At 36.1% G+C, this 18,906-nt stretch overlaps 1 protein-coding gene across 2 annotated transcripts in view; it reads left to right on the top strand.

The window, feature by feature from the left end:
- The window catches only part of CD109 (CD109 molecule), a 102,354-nt gene that overhangs the window by 68,009 nt on the left and 15,439 nt on the right, over positions 1-18,906 (top strand). For both annotated transcript variants that reach the window (XM_039853291.1, XM_039853292.1), the window contains 9 exons: positions 450-524; positions 1,056-1,116; positions 2,673-2,811; positions 3,773-3,890; positions 5,684-5,797; positions 7,199-7,417; positions 8,190-8,334; positions 10,289-10,465; positions 18,117-18,198. In XM_039853291.1, the coding sequence (XP_039709225.1) occupies positions 450-524; positions 1,056-1,116; positions 2,673-2,811; positions 3,773-3,890; positions 5,684-5,797; positions 7,199-7,417; positions 8,190-8,334; positions 10,289-10,465; positions 18,117-18,198 (1,130 nt within the window). The remainder of the gene's footprint in view (positions 1-449; positions 525-1,055; positions 1,117-2,672; positions 2,812-3,772; positions 3,891-5,683; positions 5,798-7,198; positions 7,418-8,189; positions 8,335-10,288; positions 10,466-18,116; positions 18,199-18,906) is intronic.

The raw sequence follows: 18,906 nt of genomic DNA, 5'->3' as shown, positions 1-18,906 counted from the left end.
GAATATTTTTCTGCTTATGAATAATTTGCATTCCCTCTTTTGTGAATTGTCTCCGTGTTATTCAAAAAAATTTATTTAACTGACATTTTGCAGAACTTATTTTAACAATCGAATTTAGCTTGTTTATTTCTGCCAAAAGTATGTGTCATTTTTTTAAATGCTTATCGCTATGCATTGGTCTTGTCAACTATGACATTTAAGTTCCTCTCGGGCAAAACTCAAGCCCCCACTTCTTAAGAACTCTGGATTACTGAACAAAGTAAAAATAAGTTTAAATAAGAAATGTAATTTGAATTGCGAACAAGGCATTCACGTATTCATTATTTCTCATTGTGTCAAATTTGATGAGTATGTGGGATGTGTCTCATCTAAACATATAAGAAATGTTGCAGAAGGCAGAACAGGTTGATATGAATCTATCCATTCCATATATTTTATCTTCTCCTTAGGTGGTCCAGGAGTTGGAACTTTATAACACAGGATATTATTTAGGCATGTTTCTGAATTCTTTTGCAGTCTTTCAGGTATGTTTAGTTTACTATATCATTTGAAAAGATATTAACATATTTTATTATTGCAAATACTTTTAGAATTAATGATCTGAATTATGAAACATTAACCTTTTATTAAATGTGTTGCTGAAGTGCAGTTATATAAGTGTAATTTGAAATGGAAAGATAATCATCCTTCCAGTTTGTAAAGCAAATGGAAAAACTCACTATTAGAGAAATTAATGGAATTGTCATTCAACAAATATTTTCTTACCTTTGTATAACTTTTCCTGACATTGAAATGGCTTTTTATGCATATGAGTGTGTGCATGTGTGTGTGCATGCATGTGTGTGTGTACGAGAGAGAAAGACAGAGACAGAGAGACAGAGAGAATGTATGCTCATGTATGTACCTACACTCTCAAAAATGAGCAAGGGAAAAGAAGAAAAAGGAAGTACTTTAACATTCTGCATAAAAACAAATGAACAAGAATGAGTTAGGAGTGTGGGAGACTGCTGTGACAATTTTGAGAGCATTTAAACTTTTAAAATTATTCTTTCTAGGAGTGTGGCCTCTGGGTATTGACGGATGCAAACCTTGTGAAAGATTACATTGATGGTGTTTGTAAGTCAAATGTGCAATGTGCATTTAAAATATTTAAGTCTTTCATCTCAGATATTTAAAGTTACTTATGTAGGTATGAATACTTTCTGGTTGAACATGGGTATTGTGATTTTTATTTCCTATTCTCTTATCCTAAAATGTTTGGAGTTTAATGTACGTGTAACATATCTAGAACATGGCTTGGAATGTTCATCTGGGCTTCTGTCTGGATCTTTGAAATGAATGCTTTCTATTTGCTCTCTGTCATTCTTTGAGGTGGTTAGAATTTTGGACACACTGGAAGATCCTGTGGAGATTCCAGCTCAGTCTAGTGAAGCAAACCAACACACAGAAGAGTGTGCTGGGGGCTGTTATGGGGAAAGTGTGCCATGAGCACACACAAAGTTTATGCAGCCAAGAAGCAGAGCAGAATCACCTCTTGAGACTATCCTTCCCCTTTGCTTGGTTTCAGGCCCTTATCAGTGTCTCCTTGACCATTGCTACAGCCTCTTAACATCAGTTTTGCCTCCCTCCATTTTCCTCCAGCTCTAAACGATTGTTCACACTGAGGCCAGGGTTATCGTATAAACACGTGTTAGATCATGTTTCTACTTTATTTAAAAATCTTCAACAGGTCATCATTGCTTAAAGGATTCTGTCCAAACCCTTCAGCATGGGATATATGATATTTTAAAATGTGGACCCAGCCATTCTTTTTTCCCATTGTATGCCACTTTTTGTTTTTAACCTAATACTCATTGTCATATTTCAGACATGCCTTTGTACTTAGCTTACTTTTATTTTTTTCCTGCATGGGATACTCTTTATCTGGAGACTTAAGGAAAATGAAATTCAAAAAACAATGCATAATGCATTTTCACCCCTAGCCATACTCTTTTCATCATTCAGATTCTGAGGAGAGTCAATCTTTCTCTGCATAATAGACATTTTACATATGTCTACTATCCTCTTATCACGTTTGCTACAGTTTTCTATTTATCTGCCTCCTCCACAGACTACAAATGGAGCTCATCGCATTTATCTCTGTTTCTTCGGTATTTGCTACAGTATAATTTTTTTACATTTTATTTTGAAAAAATTTTAGAAATATAGAAAAGTTGCAGAAATAGAGATTGGTGATCCACAGTTTGTATGGCAATATAACTTTTATATTAGAATAAAAATAGTACACTGGGTGATTGTAGCATCTTATGCCTGGTGTGAATGGTAATCAGCGTTCAAGAGCTAAAAAGAGGAGAAGAGCAAAAGTGGAGACGGCTTTAAAAATGTGAAAAATATGATTTAACTTATTTTTTTTTTAGCACTTTTACTGTAAGTAGCTTTTCAGGTATTGGCTATAGGGCAAGGATACTTTTTTTTTAGTTCTGGCTTGACCGTAACTGGCCATGCCACTTGATTTCTCTGGGTCTCAGATTTCTCATCTGTAAAATGAGAAGATTGGACAAGATGAACTCTAAAGTCCCTTTCAGCTGAGGGTTGCTGTGATTCTGTGGAATAATATTACAATCATTCTTTACAGTGACTTTTTCCTAACAGTTGTCAATATTTATTTTTAGACGAAAGTGTAGCATTTGTTGAGGACGCCCTGGAGGAAAATGAAGGATACTTGGTAGATTTCTATGACTTTTCGGTTAGCAATCCACGTATCAGAAAGAATTTTCCAGAGACTTGGATTTGGCTAGACACCAACATGGGGTAAAAATGTATAAAGTTTTTTATCCATATATATTTATGTGTGTGTGTTTGTGTGTATGTGTGTGTGTGCGTGTGTGTGTATGTACACACACGCACGTGCACATTTAGTATTTAGTGTTAAATAAATTTTGCCCTCTTTCTAGTGAAATTACAAAATAGTGCGATTAAGAACTAAACAGACCAAGAGGTTTTTGTTTTAAAATGTTTATTATATCTAAATATAGTATTTAATAAAGCCACTTGCAGTTGTGGCAATGAGAGTGTCTTTAAGAGAAGATAGGCCTTTTTCTAATGAAGGGTGACTTTAACTCCTTTGAAGTCTCTTGGTTCTCACTGGAGAAAAATATTGCTGGGAGTACATTTGTTGCCTTGGGGTGGGAAGTGCTCATGGTTACTCCCTCTACCTTGTGGCTCCTCATAAAACATTCCCATGCGCCACAGGGAGAAGCAGTGTGGGTGGGGGAAAGAATTCGCCTTAGTTGACAAATCCTGTGTTACCTGATGACTGAGCAGGTAAATCATGAAATCTACATATATTTTATAGTCAGCCGTTTATGGAAACTTGAAATAAGACACAAGTCAAACCTAAAAAGACAAGAACAGCATTGACTGGGATACAGAGGGAAACTTTTATGCAAATTGAGAGATATAATTGGAGTTATTTGAAAAAATACATTTACTATCTATACAAAATTTATGAAAATAATGTTCATTTTGAATACATAAACACTGTAGAAAGCTTTTGCTGGGATATGGATTAGTATGCGGTGTTATAACTTTATGACCTATTCCTTGAGAATATAGGATCTACTGTTTTATGCTTAAATCTTAAAAAAAAAAATTAGATATGTAAATGATTTGAAAAATTAATAGTCTTCCAAAAATGGTTAGGTTATGTTGACTTACTTCGAAATGTGTCAGTTATTGGTTTTGTGATTTTTTATGTTTATCTTGACTTTAGTTCCAGGATTTACCAAGAATTTGAAGTTACTGTGCCTGATTCTATCACATCTTGGGTAGCTACTGCTTTTGTGATCTCTGAAGATTTAGGTTTTGGTTTAACAACTGCTCCAGTGGAGGTAGTGTATTAAAGTGCTGCTTATAAATTTCATAGTGCCACAAAGTGGAGAAAGTGTCAACTCCTCAGTGGATTAAAAAACAAAAATGACTGCTTATAATATTGATTATGGTTTAGAGATTACTTGGTTTTTCTTTTTTCTTTTTTTTCATCTGTTTTATATTTTAGAGTATGAGCTGTATTAAGCCACTAAATGTGGTAGGTCCATATTAAGATCTGAATAGAAAGTTTCTTATTGACCAAAGCCAGCCACTTGCAAAGGCCAGAAGAGAAAATTTCAGTGTGTCTCTTTTTCAAGGATGAGAAGAACGTCTCAAGATGTCCCCTAGCAGACATTTCTTTGCATCTCTTTGGTCAAATTGTATCACTTGTCACTTCCTAAACCAGAAACTGGCAAGAGGAATATAATATTAGTCATTAGTGTTAGGCCAGTAGCTCTCACCTCTGTCATACCTGAAGCCTCCTTTTTATAACAGATTTTTTTTGTTTTGTCCCTTTACCATCCAAATGAAATTCATACAATATTTAACATACCTATACACTTAATTTAAAAGTCAGTATGATGCCCTAAGTGAAATATTAGAGAGAAATAAAAGGAAAGTAATGTATAATAAAATAATGTATATTTCAAGATATAAGTGACCAGGCATAGCTGCACTAGAAGGCATAATAACATTTAAATATTTATGCCATACATAGAATCACCCTGTGTGTAACAGCTGCAAATGCAGGTTGATGTGCACGTATTATTTTAGCAACTCAAAAACCTTCAGGGGTCCTGCCTGTGGTGATGTAAATTTCTGAAACTGTGAACAACTTTTGAGAAAGTTACAAACAAAACAAGTGCAATCTTTTTTTTGATTTACAAGATAGTCATATCATGAAAGATTCAGTGTGTATTGAAAAATGCTTTGGGTTTATATATAAGTTAGAATTAGGTTTTAAGCTGAGGTCATTATAAGCAGGTACTTTATGTGAATGTCTGAAGGGACATTCAAGAATCATGAGGGACATGGGACAATTCTTCATTATTTGGGACTGTCCTGAGCATTGCATACCTTCACCCACTAACTGTCAATGCACCTTTTTATCATTATGACAATCTAAGACACTTCTACAAACATCCAAATAAACCTCTAGAGGGAATAACTGTCACCAGTAAGAACCATTGGCCTAAATTTATCCTTAGAGATAGGGGAGGGGTTCAGCTTCCCCTGGAGAACTTGGCCAACAGTGTCAGAGTTGAGTCACCAATGAGGAGGTAAACGCGTGTATCTAAGTTATAAGGTAGTAAGCAGAACACCACACATCAGTCTAGAATGGGCTGTTTGATTTGGCTTTTAAAGCAGATTGGTAGAGTGAACATAGCATTGTACAAGGGGAACTTAGTTTCGTGTTAGACACATTGGGATCTAGTTCTGGCTCCTCCACTTACTAGCGATATGATATTCTACTGGTTGTAGAGGTCTCTGAGTTTCAGAGTTCATTTCCGTAAAATAGGAGCATAACGCTTGCCTCATAGGGTTGTTATGGTTAAATGAAATAATTTGTGTTAAGTACCTGTTTCCTAGTAAGCACTTAAAATGTCGTGATTACTATGTTAACGAACATAAATCAAATCAATTTACTATCATTTATTTGGTATAAGTCGCTATTTGCTTTTTGTTGATATGCAAATGGATATTTCTCTGTGAAGTTACAAGCATCATGGGTTTTGTGAGATTTGCTTTTAATTACGTAAAATGCGAAGCATTTTGACTTGAATAATATATGTACTCATTGTATTCTTTCCAGCTACAAGCCTTCCAGCCATTTTTCATTTTTTTGAATCTTCCCTACTCTGTAATCAGAGGTGAAGAATTTGCTTTGGAAGTAACCATATTCAATTATTTGAAAGAGGCCACCGAGGTAATATATTAAAGATTTTTTTCATCACTTATGCTTCAGGAAAAAGTGGAGAACATGTAGGGTTTGGGTTCTGTAGTGTTTGGGTTCTGGATATCTAAGCTTTTTATACATTTTTGGAGGGTTAAAAACATACTTTCTCAGTGATTTCTTCTGCCTATTAATGTCTAAGGATATTCTTTGCACGTCTAAGCATTCTCTCCTCTCTGTTCCAGCATGGTTCTCTACCTTAGCCATGTAACTTCAGTATTGTCTCTGAGGCAAGGTTTTCTCTTTCTTGGTTCCCTATAGTTTTTTTTTCTAGTCTTACCCACATCTAGAATGTATTGCTACTTCTCACTGCCATTCTGTGCCCACTGCAGTTGGCAAGAATTTATTCCATTCAAGACCTAGCTTGAAACTAAGATACTTTTCCTTACTCGTTCTGTTATGTTTGTTGTCCCATGGTTATATAGTGCATTCTCTCTTTAGGCTTTGTTTTTTGAATCATGTGCTGTGTCTCCTTAGTCAGTTCCCTAGAAGGCAGGATGAGGCTTACCGTTTGTGTTGTGTCCACAGTAGAGTTAACCAAATGACTAACTAGAGATATGTAATTAACCTTAATATTAGGGTACTACATGAAAATGCCATAGTCTCTTTAAGCATCATGTCGATAGAGTAAATTGTTTCTGATTTAAAAATTTTATTTTTTAATCTAGTCAGCATGCTTCAGTGTAAGGAGCAAAAGCTCTGGGATCAGAGGCCCTTATTCAGTGTCCTGCTCTACCACTCAACAGCAATTAACTTAATCGTAGTTTCCTGTAAAATGGCAATAATAATTACTATCTCTACAGAAAATATTTTGAGGAACAGGTGAGAAAATGGGAAACCAATTCATAAGATGTAAGGCCTAGAGAAATGCTATTCTTGATGAGACTGGCAACTTTGAGATACTTTACAAAAGTTTCCAACCGGTGTATGCTTCAGGACTGATGTCTGAGTCACACTTAATGAATGTGAAAACATTTGATCCTGTTTGTCTCAGGTTTTTCTAATGGGGTCAGTGCCCCAGGATGAAACCGTTAAATTAGGCTGGTGGCAATACCATTACATGAAATAACCTTTCTGGGTACCTCCTTACCACTCGACAGCTTCAGATGAGAGAATTAAATGTTTGTGGGAGTTTAATGTTAGAAATGGAGCTGAAGAATGCCCTTTCCCCACGTATCTTGAGGTAGACGGGGAAAGCATAGGAAAGAAACGAAGTTTTCCCTGATACCCTCTCATTCTCTCCTTGGCTGACTCTTTGTCTCATCTTCCTCTAGTCTTGGGCCTCACAGATAAATAGCACTTAACATGGTGATAAAGCAGCACTTTACTGAGGAGCATTTATTATACAACACCTTTGATAATTTTTTCTTCCAGGTTAAGGTAATCATTGAGAAAAGTGACAAATTTGAAATTCTAATGGCTTCGAATGAAATAAATGCAACAGGACACCAGCAGACCATTCTAGTTCCCAGTGAGGATGGGGCAACTGTTCTCTTTCCAGTCAAGCCAACACATCTGGGGGAAATTCCCATCACAGTCACGGCTATTTCACCTGCTGCTTCTGATGCTATCACCCAGAGGATTTTAGTGAAGGTAAATACTTGAAGTCTCAAAGAAGTGAAATGGAAATACGTAATTGAAAAGGAAACAGAAGATGGTTCTTCTTGGTTAGGTTCGTTGGTGAGACCTGGTGGTCATCTCCTCCACCCTCCTGGGAATGCCGAAGTGTTTTCTCATCTGTGTGTAAAAAGTATATCACATTTTGGAAGTAATTTCCAGTTTCCTCTTTAAATTTATAGTACAACTATAAAGCAAGTCTTTTTTATGATCAGTTACATTTACAAATTGTGTTACATTGGGATCCTATTAAATCATGCCAAGTTGATATATAGATTTTGAATTCTAGAATTCCTCAATACAGGTAGAAGAGATTTCGCAGAGGTTTTTTTTTTCAGAGAAGACATTATGTATGCACAAAAAGACAACTCAGCATAGTGGATAAGCACTTGTATTCTGGGGTGAGGCAGCCCTGGGTTCGAATTCCAGCTCTGTCAAGTATGAGTTTTGGACAGGGTAATCTCTTGGATAATAATAAGACCTACCTCAGAGAGTTTTTCTCATCACCTTTTCATTTGCTTTTTTGTCATTTCCATTTCCATTCCATGAAATCTTTTTGTCTAATTTAACTAGAAAGTCAACACTTATTAACAAATTCGAAGAAAGAGTCAAGAAATTGTAGGTACTTACCTAACCATACACATACTGCAGCCCCAATAGTCCAGATGTTTATCTTATTATCTACATACAGTTCTCTGTAAACAGATGAGTGAAGACCATACTAACTGTGTTGCTTTTGTTTCAACAGGCTGAAGGAATAGAAAAATTATATTCACAATCCATCTTGTTGGATTTGACTGACAACAAGCTACAAACGACCCTGAAAACTTTGAGTTTCTCCTTTCCTCCTAATACAGTGAGTGGTAGTGAAAGAGTTCAGATCACTGCAATTGGTAAGAATAGAGTATAGCATCATCACTACTGGTTTATTCGTCGATGAAATATTATTTTTTCATCTATTTATAGATGTACCATATTTCCTTATTTAGTAATAATGATAAGTAATAATGATAAATATTTCCTTATTTAGTAATAACGTTTTTAGTTGATACCCGTTCTTCTCAGTGTTCAATGTGCATATGAATCACCTGGGCATCTGGTTTAAAGGCAAATTCTGGTTTAGGAGATCTGGGGTGGGGCCTGGAATTCTGCATTTCTGACAAGCTCCCAGGTGATACTGATGCTTCTTTGAGTAGTGAGGCCCCACTTCACTGTGACTGCAGAGGGAAGTTATTTCCAGGAGCAGAGCTTCAGGCTTCTGTGGCTCTCAAGCCCCGATAAATAGCAAAACCTTCTTTGGTGCTTTGTAAGAACACAAATATTGGGGCTCCACTCTCAACCTACTCAATCAGAATCTGTTGGGCTAAGGCTAAGGTATATATATTTTGAAACGCTTCCTCAAGTGCTTCTGATAACCAAATGTTGAGTTCTCTGTGCAGGACACAAGTCACATTTACAGTAGGAAGCTACACTCTGACATTTGGCACCCTTTTTGAGCTCTCCTTCTGGTACCCTAAAAGTACTTTTGAATCAGCTATTCAACAGAGCTCCCACACAGTTTGTTTATATAGTTGTACTTTACAAAACACTGAAATTCTATTGGCTTCAAATAAATAAATGCAAATAAATGTTTAAATTAGTGACATCTAAATAGTTTTATTTTCAAGGTGTTAGGACCTAACGCACTTTTTCAGAGGTTCTTTTGAATCTCATCTGCAGGTATAATGCTTTTTATTATAACGCCAAACAACCAATTCCTCCATAGAGGACTTTCTTTGGAGCCTTAGATTTATCTTTTAAACAGAATTAAATAAGCTCTCTATTAGGGGAATAAATTCTGCCCAAGCATCTCCCACAGTGTTGGGATGCTGGGAGATGCAGCACACACACTGGAAGGTGCAGTGCACGTACACATACATCTGCATGTGTGCACACATGTGCACACAAAGGGACGAAGCCTTGAATTTTAAATGTATACTACCACTCCTTACATTGGAATGAATCTGTCTAGCCTTTATTTATTTCTCTGTGTTAACATCTAAAGTTTAAGACATCATATGGTAGCATGGCAGCAGCCTCCTCGTATGAAAGAGGTCTTCCTCTCTTTTTGGATTCATTTAAAATTTTTTTTAGGATCAGATTTTCATTAGGTGTTTGCACTTGGAATGGTATAAGTTTCTAAACAGCACAGAAGAATATTCTTCATATAGCTCAACCACATTGGGATCAGAATTAGAACTCAGCCTCTGTATTTCTGAATTTTTATTTTTTTTCCTGAGTCCTGGTGTCTCAGAGAAGTCTTTTAAGCATGTGCTTGTTTAATTTTTTATTTCTAACTTTGAAGAATATTCCTAATCCTTTTTGATCCTGAGAGTCATTGAAATACTTGTATTTGTTAGTTCTACTTTATTGTTGCTAAATAAAGAACGTTGAAAAATACCATAATTTCTGCCCTTTTAAAAAAATTATTTCTCAAGTATCTGTAATGTATTTGTAAGAAATCAGAATGAAGTTCTATTTATATGAAAAATATTACTAATAAAATATTTCTTTCCCATATAAGAATGATGGCTTTCTAATGCTTAATTCCTGACATTTTTGTTCAAGAATTAATTTTTAAATTTATTTTTTGCATAGTGTATGCTTATGTCTTTAGCTGAGCTAAAAGTGTCCTAATTTGTCACATAATCTATAAGTTCAGTACCACTATATTATCATTTATTTGAGCACCCGTCCTAAAAACTTGATATAAAGTTTCTACTCTGTTCTGAGCAGTGGGTGCCTTCTGCACTCACAGGTGCAGATATTGGGTAGTTGATGAATGTATTGAATATCTTGTGCTTTTAGGAGATATTCTTGGTTCTTCCATCAATGGCTTAGCCTCATTGATTCGGATGCCTTATGGCTGTGGTGAACAGAACATGATAAATTTTGCTCCAAATATTTATGTTTTGGATTACCTGACTAAAAAGAAACAACTGACAGAGAATTTAAAAGAAAAAGCGCTTGCATTTATGAGACAAGGTAAGCATTTTAGAAACCTACTTCCGTTTGTAAAAAAATTTTTATTTTTAGGTGGAATTCACTCTAGACCATGTTTCAAAATAGACGCATTTTTGTCTTTGCTAAGTGATTGTGATTGTGGGACAGGATGGTGTTGGAATGTGCTAATGGGAAGCTGTTACTGTTCTTCCTTCAGCTAATTGTTTGCTAATTGCTGCTTGTTTGTTAAGGAGTCTGTTTCTGGAGGGGTTTATATTTTAATAAGGGACTCGAAATTTAAAGCTACTTAAAAATCTAAGGGAGTGAGTGTTTGTCTGTTCGTTACACGTTTATGGAGCATCTCTTAGTGCCGTAGGGCCAGGGCAGCTCTAGTGCTGAGCAAACAGGAAGTCGAAGCCTGTCCTCTTGAGAAATTCTCAGTCCAGTGGAGAAGACTGTCTCCTAAACACAGGTGGTGTTGCATGGTGGGGACCTCTGCAGTGCATTTAAAATGTCGAACAGATGGTTAGGGGAGAAATATTTGTGTGGGGAGGCCCTTCTTGACCCTCAGAAATGCCATGCATGCCAGTGATGACTCAACCCTGACTCCTTGCGAGGCTGATACTGTTCGTATCACCATCGCTTTGTGTCTACAGCTTGCTATAATGCCAACGTTTAACATGAGCTGAGCGCTTACCATGTAGCAAGCAGTGTTCTAATTTAATGCTCACAATCAGTATTAGTATTCCTCCTCTTTTTACAGTTGAGGAAAACTGAGGCACAGAAAAGTTAACTAACTTGCCCAGGGTCACCTAGCAAGTGAGTGGCAGAGCTGGAATTTGAACTCCAGGCGCTCCCTGTGGTAGAGTGTATGCCATGTTAAAAACAAATGATATCTTTGCATATTGCCATAATGCTTATATTTAAGGAGGTGAGTAAAAATATTTGAAATCGTCATACTTTAACTCTGCACCTTTTGAAAACAAGATTCCGATTTGTATTTGAAGTTTAATTTCACTGGGTTAAAGTAGGTAGTCTGTAGGAACCAGATAGTACTTTATAATTCGATATACAGTCTTTGGGATATTTTAATAAAATATAAAAAGTAAAATATTATAGAAAATGCCACATAATTTCATATATTTCATGCTTTATGAATGTAATGCTGGCTAATCAAATATTAATGCCTTAAAAAAGACAGAATAAGATTTTTAAAAAATTTATTTTTCAATTCCATTAGACATACAATATTATATTAGTTTCAGGTGTACAACATAGTGATTAGACATTTATACACCTTATGATGTGATCACCCCGGTAAGTCTAGTCCACATCAAGACAGAGTAAGTTTTATAGTTTGAACCATTTAAGGAACAATCACTCATCCCTTAAAAATAATTAGAATTTGTGACCTAGACACTGCTCTGAGTCAGCAGATATTCCAAAAAATGAAGATTTCAAATCCACAGAATCTTTTCTACCGAAAGAAGCGTTGTTCCCTCAGCCAGTCCAGGCCAGGTAGGTGCCCAGACTGCAGTTTTTCAAAGCAGCCCTCCGGTGGCGCCATTTCTTTGATTGCTGGGGAAACTTCCTCACATTTGCTGGTCGTTAGAAGGCGCAGAGGGGCCAGTGGAGAGAAAAAGCATTGTTCTCTAAATGCCGCATAGTCTTCCAAGTTTTCAGAATGAAAACCACTTCTGCTGTGAAGTAGGTGAGCCCCACCTCGCGAGAAGTAGGCCTGGTGGTTCCAGCACCTGTTGTGGAGGCCAGACTTGGGCTCTTAATCCTGCCTCTTGCTTTGGGCTAGATTCCTGGCGCCAGGAGCCTCATTTCCCCCTCTTGTAATAAAGATTACCCTGGTTTTGAAGATTCAATGAGTTATTTTAGCACTTTATTTAACAAACAGTAAATGCCCAGTAACTGTAAGATGTAGTATAGTCAGGTAGTTACATCTAACTAGGGAGTTAGAGTCTAAAGTCAGCAAGTAAATCCTGGCCATTCTACTTTTAAAAACAAATGTGAAAGTCTTCTGCTCTCTCCATCCCACAACTAGTTGTTGCATTCAAACGCCATCATTGCTCACCTGGACTACTCCGGTGGCAGCCTAAATAGACTCTTGGCTTCTGTGTTCACAGTCTCCACATAATGTAAAAGGAATCTTTTGATAATATCAAAATCCTCTTACTTCCTTTCTTAAACTTCTCCAGTGGGTTCCTGGCCTCAGCCTACATGGCCCTGTCCGCACTGGCCTGGCTTCTATCTTTCACCTCACTTGACGCTGCCCTCTCTTGGTACCCTGCCTGGCAACATCTGGAGCACTTCCAGCTCCACGGTGCTTCCTTTAAACTTGTTCTTCCTTCTTCTAAGAGGCTTTTCCCCCAGACCTTTCTGTGGTGGCCTTCTTCTCATTCAGGTGGTGTTTTCCTCAGAGCGGCCTTCCCTGACCATTTAGTAACTCTCATTCATATACTCCATTTTATTTTGTTCATCACACTTAACTTTATTTAAAATTATCGTGTTTTTCTGTTATCTGTCTCCTGTACTAGAAGGTAAGCTCCCCGACAATGGGGACCATGTTTAATCTCTTCTCCATTGTATCCTTGTGTGGACACCTCAATCAGTACAGAATGGGTGAATGCATTATTATGAATATTAACTTCTTTGGGCCTTAGGTTCATCATCCTAATGTGGAGATGGGCCCTAGATCTATCAGGTGCTTCCACCATGGGGTGATTATTTATAAACACTAAGGGGTCTACCAGGCCCCGGCATGTTCTTATCAGCTAGGAAATGTGACCAATGGTTTCGTTGTGTCGCCTGAACTGGTGAAGTGGCTGTTGGAAGTCAGTACAATGGAGATCCCCCAGATACATTTTTTCACATGCTGAACTGAATTATATTTCAAAGTAGTCAACCAAAACTTCTTGGTATAATGATTTTCATTATGAAATCAGTGTCTCATTTCAGAGACTCTGTTTTTTCTTTTGCCATTATATTTGCCAAAGTCTTTTAAATATACTGTAGTTGTTTTTATTTTTTAAGAAATTAAAGTGCCTTTGGCACAAGTCATGATTATATTATTTAAATGTCATTTACAAACAGCGCATTGTTTTACTTAAATCATGCTTGGCCCAGGAATCTTGTAACCTAATCCGTTGTTTTTTTGGTCAAAATAACAGCTACATCATTGAACGAAGTATCTTTTGTGGTCAAAAGAAAAATAGAACTGTAAAAAGAAAGCTGTTTTTGATAAGGACTGGAACTCCTGAATCTGTTAATTGGAGACTTAAAGCACTTGTTTTCCTCAGATATTTAAATCATAGTGCCTGAAGCTCAGTTTTTCAAGTGCGACTCAGACAAGACTTAGTTGGAAACGCGTTACATTTTCTCTATTGAAATAAAAACAGGAAAAGAGTAAGTTTCAGAATTCCGATGCTACATTTGGTCATCACAAGAATGGCCAGAGGCCATACTGAAGAAGCTACAAAAGAACCTGGAGGAGGTGTTCACTTTCCCTGTCATGTCATAGACAGTAAGGAAGTTGACAATGATTACCTGTCTTTTTAGTACAGAGAATATTTTTATCAGCTTTTTACCAGAGAAAGTGATTGATGTAGTCGCAAGGAGCTGTTTTTACTCTTTTATTTGTATGCAGTTTCAACACGAAGTAATCTAAGTCAAATTGTGGTTAGAACGTTACTTTTCTATGCGTTTCTATGAATAGTACTTTCATCTTTATTATGACAAATTGTAAATATTTTACATTTGTGGCTGTTTCAAAGAAACTGATGGCCCAGTAAGTATGCATTTTTTCTGGCCCTTTATAAATGATTGTTCATGTGGTATTATCTCAGCAGCCTCTGGACTTCTATATTTCAAAGTGTCTGTTAATTATGATTATACTGTTACTTTGTAACTCAAGAGCTCTTCATAAAACTATGAATCTAAAGGCAATAGCCTTATTTCTTCATAAACTTTTGGAGAACACCGTGTTTTTTTGTCTTTCTCACCTATCATGATGAAAAGTCTCCAACTTAGGTGACTACACTGGAGCACTGAATTGTATTAAAAATAAACATTACAGCTGAGTCAGCAGTGTCCTTTTCTGCTTATGGAATGGGTGATTTGGAGGACAAGCAGCCTAGGGTTTTTAAACGATGTATAGATTATTTAAGATGAGGGAGGGAACCTCACAGGAGATTCCCACCAGGAGAGTCATGTAAATTCCTCTCTCTAGGTTCTGATTCATTCCTTTGTTTTCCCATGGGAGCAGAAGGTGGTTGGATCCTCAGTTTTATCTAAAGCAGCTCAAGAAATGCACTCCCAACTGGAGATTGTCCGTGAGTCCTCCCCCTCCACTGGGCTGGCTGCCCCTAGTGGAAGAATGGCGCTAGTTGTTGATATTAATGGGGCTGTTGGAGGTCAGCCACCTGAGGGGTAATTTCCATAAGCACTGATCTCATCTCCATGAGCTCATTTCTCTGACCGGTTTTACAATAACTCATACTTGGAACCGCAGTTGTTTGGGAGCTTGGAGGCATGTGGTCTTCTCCTTGACATTGGTACTTCTTCCCACAGAAGCACCTCCTGTAGCGATGGAGAGCCCTGAACCTATTCTTTTTTCTTTTTCTTTTTCTTTTCCTCTTCTTTCTCCTCTCCTTCTCTTTTCTCCTCTCTCTTCCCTTCACCTCTCCTCCTCTCCTGTCACACTGAGTTCAGAGTTAAACTCTGGTGTCTGATGGACTTAGTTCTGAACTAGAAATCAAGGAAGAATGTCTTGGACACTTGATAATTTCCTTTGTGAATATTAAAAAATTATTCTGCTTCTCTGTGATCCTTGATTGGCTCTGAAAAAGGAAGAGATTATATATCGTTTTATTTCAAGGTCACATGAAAACTAAAACATGTTAAAGTAAGGTGGTAAGAATAATGCCTGTCATTTAATTTTTTTCATTCTTATTTGATTTTTTGAATATGTAGAACATTAATATCTTTCCAAAAGTCAAACTTTTTCTAAAAGATATATGCAAAGTGTGTCTGTGCCTCTTGTATCCCTTCTCTCTATCCCTTGTTGTTTACTTAATTCATTAGTTTCTAGTTTCTTCCTTTCTCTGTCTCTTCAGAAATTAATGTACACAGATGTTTTCTTATTTCTCTTTCTCTTAATACAAAAAAGTAGTATACTTTATATTGCTGTTTTAGACTTAACATATATACTTTCCACTTAATATATATCCAGTGAATTACTCCACATCAGTTCGGAGAGAGAGTCCTCACTCTTTTTTGACAGCTGCATAGTATTGCATCGTGTGTGTGTACTAAAGTTTATTCAACCAGTGTCCAATCCGGGGGCATTTAGGTAATTTCCAATATTTTCACAGTTACAAATAATGCTGTAATAAAACATCTCCTGCATGTATATTTTTGTGGTGTTGGAGGTGTGTCTTCAAGATAGATTCTTAGAAATGGGATTATTGGGTCAAAAGGCATAGACTTTTTCCAGAAGTTATACCATTCTGAATTCCCTCCAGCAATGGATGAGTACTGGTCTCCTTAGCTTTTGAATCTTTGCTAATGTGATGACTGAGAAATGGTATCTCAGTGTAGTTTTAATTTTCATTTTGCATATTAATAAGTTGAACATTTTTCATATATTAAAGTCCATCTTTGTTTTTTATGAAATGTCTGTTTTTGTATTTTATTCATTTTTTTCTAAAAGATTTTTAATCTTTTCCTCTCAATTAAAAAAATTCTTTGTATATGTACATGTATAGATATATACTAATATGTAAATAATATACATAAAATTTATATATTAATATTAAGGATATTAGCCATTATTTCTCTTAAATGTTACAAATATTTTCTTCTGAGTCATCTGTCTTTTAACTGTGCTAATAGTGTATTTTGCTATGGAAAATTTAACACAATTTTTTCTAATCAAATTGTCAATTTTTAAAAAAGGAATTGAATAGTTGGAAAGTCTTTCCCTATATGCATGTTATGAAATGATACCTATTGCTTATTGAGAGCTTGCCATGTAAAAGGTTCTGAGGACTTTGCATAGGTTAATCATTGGAAGAGCTCTTTGAATTGAAAGGAAACAGCAGTTTTGGAGACAAATAGACTTTGGCTAATGCTTAGTTTCAGTACCTACCAGCTGTATGACCTTGCACTTGGTATATTCTGAGTTTTATCATCTCTAAAAAGGAAATAATAATGGCATCTACATTGTAGGGTTGTGAGAATTACAGGGTTAATGCCTGAAGGGACTTTGAACAGTTCCTGGCACCTAGTCAGTGTTGGATAAAGGTTGGGTATTTAATTACCATAATATTTTAGTGTTAAGCATAAAGATTATAACCTAACAGCCTGTTCTTCAAGTTAAGCAAAATTCTATCATCATTTAAGTGTTATTTTTATTTCTTTTACCATAGGTCTTAAAGATCACCATGAAACAATGTCTTTTTTTTTATACCTTTTGTCTTACTGTCGCTTATACTCAGATCTGGGGTTTCTTGTGGGAAGGCACATGAAGAAGAGTTTGGGACATGGCAAGAGCAGATTAACTAATTTTAAAATACTAATGCTCATGTTTTGTTAGTCAAATATGAATAATTATAGCTATTCATGCTTCTAAAATGTGGAATTCATAAAGTAAATATTTTTTATTACCAGAATTTACTAGGGATTGAATTTAACATAGTGCAAATGTTTATGGTTGCTAGGCTCTACATGGCCATGCTGCAATGCCTGTAGCAGAATTCTGTAATTTTTAGGAAGAATTCTTGGTTATCAGAGAATCATTGATAATGCCTGGAGTCAGAAATGTTTTTGGCTCTTGCTTGTGCTTGATTTTTAATGATAAATTATTACTATTTTAATTTCATTTTTAACAAGTCAGTCTGTCGTGGGTTGTTTGGTGAATCTTTAGTGTTTGGCCTATGATTTTTCATTCACTGGACTTTGAGACTTGCACGCACGGCATTGCAAATATGAAACATATGCCTCTTATTTGCAACCATTTATTTAAATTTGAAACATATGTTTTTATCAAAGCAAACGCATGAAACTTAACCTCCTCCCTAGTTTACTTCTATATTGTGACTTGATTACTGCCACCAAGTTTTTTCTTTTCTTTTAGTGAGAACTTGGAATTGATGTGGTGGGCAGACCAGTTGGTCTTTGGGTTTACCTCAGCTCGCCATGAACAAGAAATTTTAGAGCCATTGTCTTAGATTATTTGTCAATCCCCCCACCTAAAAATAGAAAGGATTTTTACTTTGTGTTTTAGCCTTAAACTTTAACTATGATACTATAGGTTTTTTTTTTTTAAGTAGCAAACAATTTTAGATGACTAAGCATGGAAACCACTGTGAAAACTACAGAGTTAAAACTCTATCTTTGACTGGCTTGCTTTTGAATGACTAGAATTGTTGTCAATAATATAGTATTCTTCTGAATTTCCTTTAAGCTGGGGATATTACAGTTATTTTTTAAGCATTCTGCTTGAAAATTTCTGGTACTTTAAATATCCCACAGCACTTAACATAGAAAATATTCGATATTAGTGTTGATTTGCTGTTTTCATCTTTCTCATTCTCTGTGCACATTTCTTCAATATGAAGTCATGATCAGAAACTTTAATTCACTGCAAGTTGACTATCCTGATGATTTATTTTGGTGTCTTCAGGTTACCAGAGAGAACTTCTCTATCAGAGGGAAGATGGCTCTTTCAGTGCTTTTGGGAATCATGACCCTTCTGGGAGCACATGGTAAGTGTCTTTGCTAATGAAACAAATCCTTGTCATGGAATGGAACTTCACTAGGTCACCATGGCCATGCAGTTGACACGTGTTACATACATAGGCTCAGAGGCTGCTTTAAAAGACATTTGACTTTTTAAATATGATTTTAGAACATTAACAAACCAAGTGTTTTTGTTTAGAAAAGAGAGGTCATAAATCCTTTTTTTTTTTTTTGTGAGGAAAGCAGCAATAAAAATATCTCATGATGATGGTGCAGCTGATGAGAAAAATCAGTTAGAAATACTGGGTGATTGTGATGCAGTTCTTTGTTTAATATAACTTGATTAACATGAATTTTGTGTTAATGCAGTCAACGTAGTTATTTTAAGGTTGTTTTTTTCTCTCTCTCTGTGTGTGTGTATGTGTGAAAAACATTATGAAATTAAGTAATGAATATCCAGAATTTCCTCCAGAATGGAATCTCTGAATGATTGATTTTAGATGATTACACTTTCTCTCTGAACTATCTTCAGTTCTGTATTACACTCAGAAAAAGATTGACTAGCTGTATTAGTTGGGTTAGACAAGGCATGCTTTGGTAACAAACAACCCTTTAAATCTCAGGAGCTATTTATAATAAAGGTTTCTTTCTTACTCGTGCTGCATTTCCATTTTGGGCCAGCAGGGGGCTCTGCAGACTTTGCTTCAGCGGCAGCCACCTCACAATCTTACTAG

This window comes from Pteropus medius, unplaced genomic scaffold (assembly GCF_902729225.1).
Source record: "Pteropus medius unplaced genomic scaffold, Ma_sr-lr_union100, whole genome shotgun sequence".
Classification (NCBI taxonomy): Eukaryota; Metazoa; Chordata; class Mammalia; order Chiroptera; family Pteropodidae; genus Pteropus; species Pteropus medius.
Note: the sequence above shows the minus strand (reverse complement) of the source record. Positions and strands in the feature narration are given on the sequence as shown.